This window comes from Sciurus vulgaris (assembly GCF_902686455.1).
Source record: "Sciurus vulgaris genome assembly, chromosome: 6".
NCBI lineage: Eukaryota > Metazoa > Chordata > Mammalia > Rodentia > Sciuridae > Sciurus > Sciurus vulgaris.
The window spans coordinates 62,504,731-62,516,749 of record NC_136466.1 but is presented as its reverse complement, the minus strand read 5'-3'; the positions used below and the strand labels follow the sequence as shown (position 1 = coordinate 62,516,749).

The window sequence follows — 12,019 nt, the reverse complement described above, 5'->3', positions numbered from 1 at the left end:
CACTCTGCCAGAATAGCTTCAATCTTAAAATTGGCTCATTTCCCCATACCACTGATCTCACACCCTGGGAAAAGTACTAAAAAGCATGCAAGTAATATAAAATCGAACAACTCTAGGAAATGAAAATATAAATATTGGAGCCAGGTGTGGTCTAAACCCAGCAAGGGCTGGGGATGTAACTCAGGGGCGGAACACTTGTCTAACAAGTGTGAGAACCTGGATTCAAGTCCCAGTACTGCCAAAACAAAACCAAAAAAAAAAAAAGACTCTCTACTTTTTTTTTTTTTTTAACTTGAATTTCCACTAAGGGATTGAGTTTTCACTTGTATGCTAATCTTTTGTGTGTGTGTATTTGTGTGTGTGGTGGTAGGGGGGGTGCTGGGGCTTGAACCCAGGGCCTTTGTGCATTCAAGGCAAGCACTCTACCAACTGAGGTATATCCCCAGCCCTTGTATGCTAATTGTGCTCAGATCTAACCCTCAGTCCTAACCCCCTGGCCAGGCTCTTGTTGGTTTTCTGTTAATTAACTACATAAGAGTTAAACTTGGGATATCATGTTACCTTAAATTCAATATGTCCAAAGTCAAAATCATCTATCCTACTTCCAAAATATCAAAACTGGGCCTCCTTCCTGATGCCCTAAATCAAACCACAAATTCTCAAGGCTTAAATGATATATTCCCACCCCTCAAAACAGAAAACATGATGCACACAAAAATGTTCGAGCATGCAAAGCCCTGAATGTCCAGCACGAAAGTAATAAAAAATTAAAACATTTGAACATTTCCCCCATACTAAATTGTTTAGTAAACCCTTTTTAAAAAGAGATAAGTATTTGCCGATAAGTATCTGCAAAATACATAGGACAAAATTAAATCCTCTATCTTCATTTTCTGGAGAAAATGAGCACAAAGAGAAAATGGTGAATTATTCTAAAGTTTGATATAACTTTTGTCTAAAAAAAAAAAAGCATAGAAGGGTCAGGTAAGACGGTGCACACCTATATTCCCAGTGATTTGGGAGGCTGAGGCAAGAGGATAGTTAAATCAGAATCAGCCTCAGTAATGTAGTGACTTAAGCAACTCAGTGATACCTGTCTAAAAATGTAAAAAGGGCTGGGGATATGATTTAGTGGTTAAGCACCCCTAGGTTCAATTCCTGGCACCAAAAATAAATAAATAAACAGGTATAAAAGATACAAGGTCTGGCTGGGAATGTTACCTAAAGTGTACCAAAAGGGAAAATGGAAGAAGCAACAATCCCTATTTCCAAAGAGACACTATAATCTGGAAAAAAACCAAATACCACCCAAAGCTATGCATACATGAATAGTATATCATAAACCCAATGGGCATGGTGGGACTGTAATCCCAGTGGCATGGGAGACAGAGAATTCCAAGTTCAAGGTAGCCTTAGCACCTCAGCAACTCATCAAGACCCTAAGCAATTTAGCAAGATCTTGTCTCAAAATAAAGGGCAGGGGATGTAGCTCAGTGGTAAAGTGCCTCTGGGTTAAATCTCCTAAAACCCCCTCCCCCAACATCAACCAACTCCGTAAGTCCTGTGGAGGCCTGAATAATACAGAATTATGCAGTACTCATAAAAGTAAGTCCTTCAGTGACCAAACAACTTAAAAGTGGTACAGTAAACCAGTAGCTGAGTTTAAGAATGGTAAATTAGGCCTGGGGATGTAGGCTCAATTTTAGAGTGGCCCTGGGTTCAATTCCCAATACAAAAAAAAAAAAAAAAAAAAATCCGAACATCTTTCCTGATTTTCTGCAGATGCTCAAAATGTAAGCCTCTCAAAAATTTTGTCTCTTGACTGAAATGTATCCAGTATTTTCAATTCTGTCAGCACACAGTAGTTAGGCAGGCATGCACGCACACACCCACACAAATGGAAAGAAAGTACTTGTTATTCCTTACATGGTACTGTACAAGACGGTACTGTACAAGACGTTATAAAGTATGCTAAGTCCATCAAGACAGTCTTAATCATCAGTTTTCATTAAACATTTCTGCAATAGGGATACAAAATATTAATACTGTGAAGGTTCAGAAATGGGAATACTAGGATTTTAATAAGTGGACCACAGTAAGACTAACTTCTATCAAATGTGAATGGCCAAACATAAAACAACCCATTAGCAGGGAAAAGTATACTGAAGAAATAGAAAAAGGAAAGAATGGTATTTATGTACCAGTATGAACTCCAGTTTAATTAGATGCTCTTCATTATTTCAGTTGTTATCAAGGACAACATATTAGACACTTCTTTATAACTGAGACTTAGAAAATTTGGTAACTTAAAACCTACAAAAATCTCAAGTTATTATTTTCCAAAGTAGCTTTAAATTAGATCTCATACTTGCTGTTCCATAAAAGTCAATGAGAACAGAATTGTTTGGCAGTGTAGGAAAATAAGGACTGAGAGCAGCTTCCAGACTTGCTGAATACAGACTAAGCACACTCTTAACTCCAAAATCCCGAATCCCAAACTTCCTGAATGCCAACCTGATGCAACCAGTTTCAGATTTCAGAGCATTTACCATTTCCAAATTAGGGATATTCAACTACAAAAGTCTATGCAAATATTCTGGGGAAAAAAAAAAAAATTCAACAACAAAAAACAACACTGTTAGTCCCAAGCATTTCAGATAAGAGATACTCAACCTAAACAGACCGAGTCAACTTCAGAAGGTTCCTTTGCAAACTTTCCACAGTATACTTAAGAATGACACAAATGCAACATGGATGGTTTATACAACATATGCTTCAGCCACTGTTAACATCTTACTAAGAAAAAATCCTTAGGTATGAAAGTTGCTGTAGAAGCAACTTCCTAGTATTGCTGACCTAGAATCAAAAGAAATTTCAAAGAGCCAACGCTACTAACAGATGCTAATAGGTTATTGTAAGCCACAAACATCCACAATAATAAGCATTCACTGTGAAGTGACAGGACACTATATTTTAATGAATTAGTATAATCTTTATACCAGTATTCATAGCTAAATGAACTAGTACAGCCACATTTCCACTTGTGAACTGGTGGCTGGGCCTAGTAGGTTCAGTTAAATACTTAAGAAACAGAAGTACCAGGGTTGGAGAACATTCCTACAAGAAATCAAAAACTGAAATGTAAATGTATCCGGTACTTCTAAAATTCAATAAATGTAGCTGGATGTGGTGGCATAACACTTGTAATCCCAGCAGCTTGAGAAGCTGAGGCAGGAGGATCACAAGTTCAAAGCCAGGCTCAGCAACTCAGTTAGGCACTAAGAATCTCAGCAAGATCCTGTCTAAAAATAAAAAATAAAAAGGGCTGGGGATGTGACTCCGTGGTTAAGTGTCCATGGGTCCAATACCTGGTACCCCCTCCCCACAAAAAAGAGACGTAGTTCCAGGTAAAGACAGGGTTGATGACAGCGGGCAGAGGCAGTAATTATTAATACACAAGATAATGGTATAATACAGTGGTTCCTGAACTCTGCTGCACATCAAAATCACTTGGGAAGTTTAAAAAAATCATGATACCTAGGCCATACCCCAAGACAAATAAAAACATCAGGATAGGTATCATGAGTATTTTCTTTTTCTTTTTGGTAGTACTAGGGATTGAACACAGCCTCCTACATTCTAGGCAAATGCTCTACCAATGAACTACATCCCCAACCCCATAAATTTGGGGATGTGCTTTTGGGAAGAACATTCGGGAAGCACTGGTATTGTTCAAAGAAGGAGCAATAGATATTCAAATAATACATTAGCTATATGACTTTATACAAATTAACTACTGACACACTGTATATGAAATTCCAATTTACAGGACTGTTGTAATTATTGAGACCATATACAGCGCCCAAACGTTTGACTTTTTTCCCTCTTCAGAGGTAGAAGGAAAAAAAATAGTCATATTGGTTTCAAACAATTACTCCCTTATTCAAATAGTACTTACCAATGTTATGATTAAATCAGAGGCAATCCAATCTCAAAGAACAAATTACTGCAGAGAATGGAAGCAGCATCTTCCAGGCATACTGATTCTTTCAATTTACATAATGCATTTAAAAACTCTGAAGACCTATATAGTCTTAGAAAATCCCTTTTCTAAAATTAAAGTCAACTTTAAAAACTATGGAATTCATTCTAGGTTCAGATCTACATTACATGATGGAACCCTTTCAATATAAAGCTTGTTCCATTTCCCTTTAGTATTATCAACAAACATTCACTGCGGCAGCCACCAAAAACACCTGATTATTCTGTTAGGTAAATACAAAAGGAAATGCACAATGATAAACAAATCCAGAATGTGTAACTGTAATCTAAAAACCCACCTTTTCTTAAAAATAAACAATGTCACTACAGAATATAGCTTACCAAGGATTTTGTGTGTGTGTGTGTGTGTGTGTGTGTGTGTGTGTGTGCATGTGCGCGCGTGCGCAAAGAAAAATTATTCTTTATCTCAAGAGGGGTGTGGGTTACACCACTGTATGCATTTGTCAAAACTGATCCAAACACACATTAAGATGTGTACATTTTGCTGTACATAAATTTAACCGTTGGGGGCTGGACTGTGGCTCAGTGGTAGTGCACTTGCCTAGTATGCATGAGGTCCAGGTTTGATCCTCAGTTACCACATTAAAAATAAGGTATTATGTTCACCAACAACTAAAAAATATATTTAAAAAAATTTAACTGTTTTTAAGACATGCATCAATTTGTGTATGTAAATATTGTTAATCCAATATATTAAGAGCCATCTGAAAAAATAGCCAATAAAAAAAGTCTTGCTTTGTTACTGGAAACAAAAATAGTTAACCAAAAAGAACATCAGCAGGGTAGTGGCACACTCTTGTAATCCCAGTGACTATGGAGGCTGAGGCGGATTGTCAAATTCAAGAACAGCTTCAGCAACTTAATGAGACTCAAATAAAAAGTAAAAAAGGGGTGGGGATGTAGCTCAGTGGTAGAGCATCCCTGGGTTTCACTGCCAGTACCACAAATAAATAAATAAAACTAAAATTAAGAATAAAAAGGGGTATCATTTTAACTAGATATTCATTCACTGAAAGCTATCAAGGTATTCACATAACCTCAGAAAAACTTCTGTTAAATTCAAGGGCTGATTTTAAAGATTCATCTTATAACATTTGCTTCAGATTTTAAAGATTCATCTTATAACATTTGCTTCAAATTCTAACCGTCTGTTAATTTTGGTGGGGTGGGGGATGCTGGAGATTGAACCTAGGGCCTCTCACATGCTAAGCATATGTTCTACCACTGCGCTACAGTTCCAGCCCAGGTTGCTTAATTTATGGAAGAGCTTTTCGATTTTTCTAAATGAAGCAAAATATCATAATGAAACACATAAGTGGTTCTTCCAGCATCAAATGAAAAGGTGTAGAGTATGTGAGCAGGCTTGATGTGACCTTGACAAAGGTGATAATGGCTCTCAGAAGAACTAGAAGTTAGTAGATTCTAGTACTCTTTTGAGACTCAGTCTAATCTGTACAATGAGAAACTGGGCTACATACATCTCTCAGGTTTTATTCAACCTAAAAATGCTACCTAGCATAACATTATTCCACAGACTAGTAACTGCAATAGAACATGTCCCTAGTATGTTATGATTTCCGTTACACTAATAATTACATCACTCATTCATCTCACAATCTGTAACAAATATCAGTAAAGACTTACCCAAGGCAGTTGTCATTTTTGTTCTCTAACAGCATTACAATCTTATTCATGGGATATATGCTCAGTGCTGAAAAGATTAAAATTTAAGCTGATTTTATTTTATTTTTGGTACTAGAGATTGAACTAGGGGTACTTAACCACTGAGTCATATTCTCAAGTTCTTCTTCTTCTTTTTTTTTTAATCCTGAAACAGTCTTGCTAAGTTGCTTAGGGCCTTGCTCTCAGCAGCTTGTGATCTGCCTGCCTCAGTCTTCCAGCCACCAGGTTTATAGGTGTGTGACACCACACATGGCTAAAATTTAAGCTGATTTTTAACACTAAAGAAAATAATTATTACTTCTTAATTATCTTCTAGAACGTCTGACATTTGAACAGAGAGTGCAAAAAATTATGGGTAAAAAGCACAATGGCCAGGTGTGGCAGTGCATACTTGTAATTTCAGCTACTGTGAGGCCAGCTTCAGCAACACAGAGAGATGCCCATCTCAAAAGAAAAAAAAAAAAAAAAAAAAAGGACTGGGGATGTTGCTGAATGGTAGAGAAGTATCCTTGGATTCAATCCCCAGTACCAAACAAAACAAAAAACATACAAGACAAGGGCAAGTCTCCTACGTCCCCACCCATCTTCTTTGTATATGGTTTCCCTATAAAAGTATATTCCACTATTTTACTACTTTATTAAGTCTATGGTTTACTTGAAGCAGACAACATATTTAAGTCTTCTGTGGTACTCACTCCTAAAATTTAAAGGTAAAATTTAAAGTTAGGTGTGGTAGCACACACCTATAATCCCAGACTTGGGAGGCTGAGGCAAAAGGATCCAAAGTTGGAAGCCAACCTGGCAACTTGGCAGACACTGTGGTCAACAGAAAATGAAACAGCTCGGCATGGTGACGCACACCTATAATCCCTGCATCTTGAGAGGCTGAGGCAGGAGAATTTCAAGTCCAAAGCTAGCCTCAGCAACTCAGCAAGATCCTGCCTTAAAATAAAATATAAAAAAAGGCTGGGGATGCAACTCAGTATGTTAAGCCCCTCTGGGTTCAATCCCCAGAAAACAAATAAAATAAAATGGCTGGGAATGTAGAGCACCCCTGGGTTCAATCCCCAGTACCACGGGTTGGGACAGTTAAGAGTATCTAGATACAACATCAAACTGATGAAATGCTTTTTACCTACTATCTTATGAAAACAAGTCTTAAGAAATTCCAGAACTGAAAGGTCTAAGAGAACTAAGCAGGAAACTTTTATTTAGGTAGGGATCCCCTATTCAAACAAAACCCTACCCAAAAGCTCAGTATGCAAAGCCAGTGGAAATTATTTTTTTCCAGTGGGAGGGTAGAAGCCCCCAAATCTGTTGATTGGAGGTGTTAGAAGAAAGTTACAAAAAACAAAAATCTTTTCTGTTCAGCACTTTGCTTTCCCACCCTGACAAAGGTAGAAGATTACTAAATTAGTGAAATCTTTTTTTATAATGACCAAATGACCCCAGATCACCAGTCAACACCATCAAAAACCAACTGCCTAATAAGTACTCTTTTCTGCTTAATTGTTTTTTTAAAGAACATGTTAATTCAGTTCTGTGTGGCACAAAGGAGGACTGTAACAGAAACTCAGTAATTTTAAGTGACCCAGATGTCAATTCACTAGGTGCCAAAGATTTAGTTTAAAACGCCAGGAGACTGGATGCCATAATTCAACTTAACAATAGGTTCCTCGAATTATGCAGGAAGAACCTTATTAGGTAGACCTAGGTAATTTTAGCATTTGTTTTAGGATATCCCAAAGTATCTTAAGCAAATGAATTGTCCATAGACATGTACTGTGTCCATAACATGTACTGTGTGTGACAGTTTGTGTATGAAAGACAGGAGTAAGAGATGTGTGAAAAAAGTGTAAATGTGGCAAAAAAAAAAAAAAAAAAAAATCAAAATTTTTACACTCAGCATTTACAAGTCTAAAACAATGGTTAACAGATTGCCTTATTTAATCTAGGAAAAATTAAAAGCCAGCTTAATTTAATATTTAAGTATACACAGATACAGAAATAGTGGGAAACCAACTAAACTAGGAGGATGGGAAGATGCTGCTACCTAAAGAAAGAACATTAATATAAATCTTTCTTATCCTTTATGCATCAGTGGAAAAATTGTTCTTTCAGACTTTAACACCAATGAACCAGAGCTGGGTATGGTGGCACACATGTGGAATATCAGCTACATAGGAGGCTGATGCATGAGGTTCCCAAGTTTGAGGCCAGCCTCACCAACTCAGCAAGACCCTGACTCAAAATAAAGTAAAAAACAAAAGGCTAGGGATGTAGCTCAGAGGTAGAATGCTCCTGGGTTCCATCCTCAATACCACATAGATAGACAGATAAATAAACAAAATCAATGAACCACTTTTGTTTGTATGTACCTGTCCCTACCATTCCTGAAACAAAGGTATGCTTTCCCTGCTCTTATCCAATTATACATTCTACCTTAGAGACTACTCCCAAAGTCACACTATTCTTGGTTATCCTCCCCAACCAGTTCACCAACCTTTTTTCCTTAGTGCCAGGCCCTGAAATCCCATCTCCTCTCCCAGGAAGCCTTAATTTGAAAGCCAGATTCATCTATTTGGCCCCACCCACAGGCAGCTTGTAACTATAATCCACAACTCTGCACTCACCATCTTACAATAGGCACCCATTAGCTTGCTCATAAGTTAATTTCATTTGTTAATGTGTTTATTCAATGTATTACTCATTGCCCTTATTTGCTTGTACCTGCTTTATCCTTAAATAAAAGATACCATATAAAATAGCATGCTCTTAACTTGGATTTAGGAAAGAAAAGTCCAGATGTTTAATGCTTTTTGGAAATTATTTCAAATACATTAAATTCAACTTGACTTGTGAAATTTTAAAATCTCCCACTCCACGAATCTCAAAAGCATTATACTGAGTGAAAGGTACCAGATACAAATGACCTCATAGTGTACAATTCATTTGCTAAGAAATTCTAGGAAAAAACAAGTGATGGAAAGCAAACCAGTGGGGGTTAAAGACCTTATTTTTCCACACAGGATTTTTAAGTGATGAGACTCGTTGAAAATCTTAAATTCAGAACACCTCAAATTTCACACTGACCTTTGCTGCATAAGATAAATTTGGAATTTTCTTCCAAAGAATTCATCACTAATAACCAACAGTACATTTCATCAGTTTTCCATTAAAAATGCCATATGTGCACTGGAATTTTCTTTAAAGTATAATGCTAGCTCGGTTGTTTCCAAATCAGAATTAGTGTATGTAATCCAACGTTTAAGACTTAAAAAACAGAAACTAGAATGGAAAAGGATACAGAAAACTCTCCATTTAATTTTCAACCATTCAGCATCTTTTTGCAAATGTTACTTTTGAGTTTTAGTGGAATACAGTGAATCTTAAACCACATTTTAGTCTCTATTCCATAAAGGGTTGTTTAATCTCAAATCAAAAAAATTTACTCTAAAACCCCTAGAAGTTGACTATTTGAAAAGAACACAATGTATTTTTTTTTTAAACTGGCCATCTTTTATCCTGATTATTATTTCTACTTGCATTCAACAATATCCCATCTTCCAAAAGGCCACAATTTCCGTAATGTTAAGTTTTATTGACAAAATAATTCAACAGGTTAAAATTACTTATCAAATTGTGGCTAAGTGAAGCTTTCTTTTAACACAACTGACTTGAGTCAATTTCAACACAGTTGGTGCTGCTCACACTGCCATTACCCATAAAAATTTTAGTAAACTGAAATGTGCCAAACATTATCATTCACAAAAGGCTAATAAACATCTCTGAGAAGGACTTTTACACAGTATAACTTAATGTCATGTCGCATTTGCGCAGGGATACATACTCTCTGCTAACTCCTTCCTTGAACCCTACCGCCTCCTGAAGCTTTATTCTTGGCTTTACAATGGGTTAATCCATTCAGGGCTGCTAACGGGGGATTCAAGAAGCATAACTTCTGAACTCCAAGTGAAAAAAGGGCAGGAATATGGGGTTGAGTCACGTCGTTCCGCCATTTTCTAAGCGGAGGAGGAAGACATGTTGGAACAAAAACACAACAAAAGAGCAGCCATTTCCCAAGCCAGCTCTAGTATCAACCCGAACTGGCCTAGCCCGATCATTTGGGCACCTTCAAATCCACTTCACTGGACAAACCTAAGAACATCAGAGGTGCTGCAGGAAAGAAAGCAGCAGTCAACCTCTCCACGTAGGGATGACCTGCACACGTAACTGCAAAGGAAAGCCTCGGGAAGGGAAAAAATGACGGACGCTAAATGGAGATGAGTGAAACAAACTGAAATTTTCAACTCAACTGGCGAACTAAAATTTACTCGGTGACTCGGGTGACTTACGGTCGTCGGGCAATCACCGACTGCAGGGCACTCAATACCAAGACCTGGCTTCGGCTGGTCCCTTTTGCTGCCTCTCCCCACTGCCCCACTCCGTTCTTCCCTCGGCGGATCGCCTGAGTGCTTACGGGTTCTTACCGTATGTGGGGGATGCCAACCCCACCTTGAAGAATCTTATAGAGTTTGCTCTCGTACAGCAACTGGGGATGCCTGGCCTTCTGAGATTCTAGCTTCACTGCCACTTCCTGCAGGGGAAAGAAGGGATGATGGCATCAACATCCCTATGGATTCAATGTCACTTGGGAGAGGAAAGGAGACATTAGCAAAGCTCCAAGTCACTACTACTAGGACGAAGTGAAAGGCCGGGGAAGAGAAAGCTCCCTTTGTAATTACAAAACGAGGCAACCAGCCTCAAAGGCCTCTTCAGGGGGCAGTGACGAAATCCGCACGTCCTCTAAAGTGCAGGAAAACGATTCATCCAGAAAACAGGCAACCTCTGAACGTAATGAGAGATTTTGAAGGAACCAGGCAATCGGAAACTGTACTCATTGGAACAAGAACCCCAGTAGAATTAAATATAGGAAACACAAAAGAAAAACGGGGCTCTCAGGATTCTACCCTTCTCACCTTAAACACGATTTAAAACACAAAGTTTGACCAAGGGACATTTGTAACAAGCTGGGAAACTTCACAGTCTAGCCAACCTCTCTATCTGGCTCTTTTCCTTTTAGGGAAAAAAGCGGGGGAGGTTCCTAAACCAGGAAATCTGGTTCCCTCTGGATTCCCCGGTGCGTGCGTGCGGTGGGAAGAGGCCCGAGCAGCTTGGGGGTTGGGGGGCGCAGCGTTGGATGAACCCCACCCCGGGTGATTACCTCGCCGTTGGTGATGTTAATCGCCAGATAAATGTCCCCGAAGGAGCCAGACCCGATCTTCCGTACCAGTTTATATTTCCCTCCTACAATGAATTCGGCCTTGGAGCCGCTGCTGCTCGCCATCCTGAGAGACGAAGATGGAGGCTGGGGCCAAGCCCCGACACCTCTGAGGGGAGGACGGAGGCCTCGGGGGCTCGTCCACCGGGCAAGGCTCCGGAGGAGGGCGGCAGGAATGGAAAACGGAGGCCTTTCCCGGCGTAGAGGGCCCAGAATCGGCCAAGGGAAACCCGATCACCGCTGCTCAGTCAGGTTTCTTTTAGCCAGGCCGCAATTCGTGAGTGGTTCTCGCGGTTACTTAGGCTAGGCCACTTGTTTCTGGGAGGCCGCCGCTGCCTAGCTTTCACGGCGACTTCGCGGGCTGGAAAAGGGGCGCGGTGAGTTAGGACGGCGATACCGCTGCCACCACTGCCGCCGGCTCCGGCCCGGGGGGACCCCTGTCACTCCGCCGACGCCGCCATCTTGTTACTCCAGCTCCAGCCAACACAAAATGCCCCCAGTCCCCGGGAGCCGCTTCTTCACGGCGCAGAGCACTCTGGGAAAGGGATCTCGGGCTCTAGCCCCGAAGGGTCGGCAGTGAGAGGAGGGCGGAACCGGATCCGTGAGAGTCGCGGCCCACGCACCAAGCGTCATCGCGTCACCACCCAGCTGCGCGCGCGCACTGCAACGTATGCCGTCTGCGCAAGCGTGGCGTGGCCTGTCCTCACCCCCGCTCCGGGCTTTCTTCCACTTCCGGTCGTCGACAGTACTATTGCTACCTGTTAGTCACCTCGGACCCGCCCGCTCTCTTTAAGGCTGCGGGGCCCTAGGCCTAGAGAGCAAGTCAGGGAGGGGTCACCTTCATTTTTTTTTTTTTTTTTTTTGTGGCGGAGGGAAGCCTCAGGCTTCTTAGGGAGCTGGGTATTGACCTTTGCTGTTTGTTTAAGGCGGTTTTTAGCCTTTGATCTTTCTTGGGCCACTCCTCAGGACTGGCCTTTTCCAGCCTGTTTTCTT

At 40.2% G+C, this 12,019-nt stretch overlaps 1 protein-coding gene across 3 annotated transcripts in view; it reads right to left on the bottom strand.

The window, feature by feature from the left end:
- The window catches only part of CSNK1A1 (casein kinase 1 alpha 1), a 40,619-nt gene extending 29,009 nt beyond the window's left edge, over positions 1-11,610 (bottom strand). Inside the window, exons 1-2 of one of the 3 annotated variants that reach the window (XM_079145021.1) lie at positions 10,970-11,610; positions 10,236-10,342 (exon numbers count right to left, since the gene is read on the bottom strand). In XM_079145021.1, the coding sequence (XP_079001147.1) occupies positions 10,236-10,342; positions 10,970-11,092 (230 nt within the window). In that variant the 5' untranslated portion in view covers positions 11,093-11,610. The remainder of the gene's footprint in view (positions 1-10,235; positions 10,343-10,969) is intronic. The other 2 variants (XM_079145020.1, XM_079145022.1) reach the window with 2 other exon arrangements.
- Between the last annotated feature and the right edge of the window lie 409 nt (positions 11,611-12,019).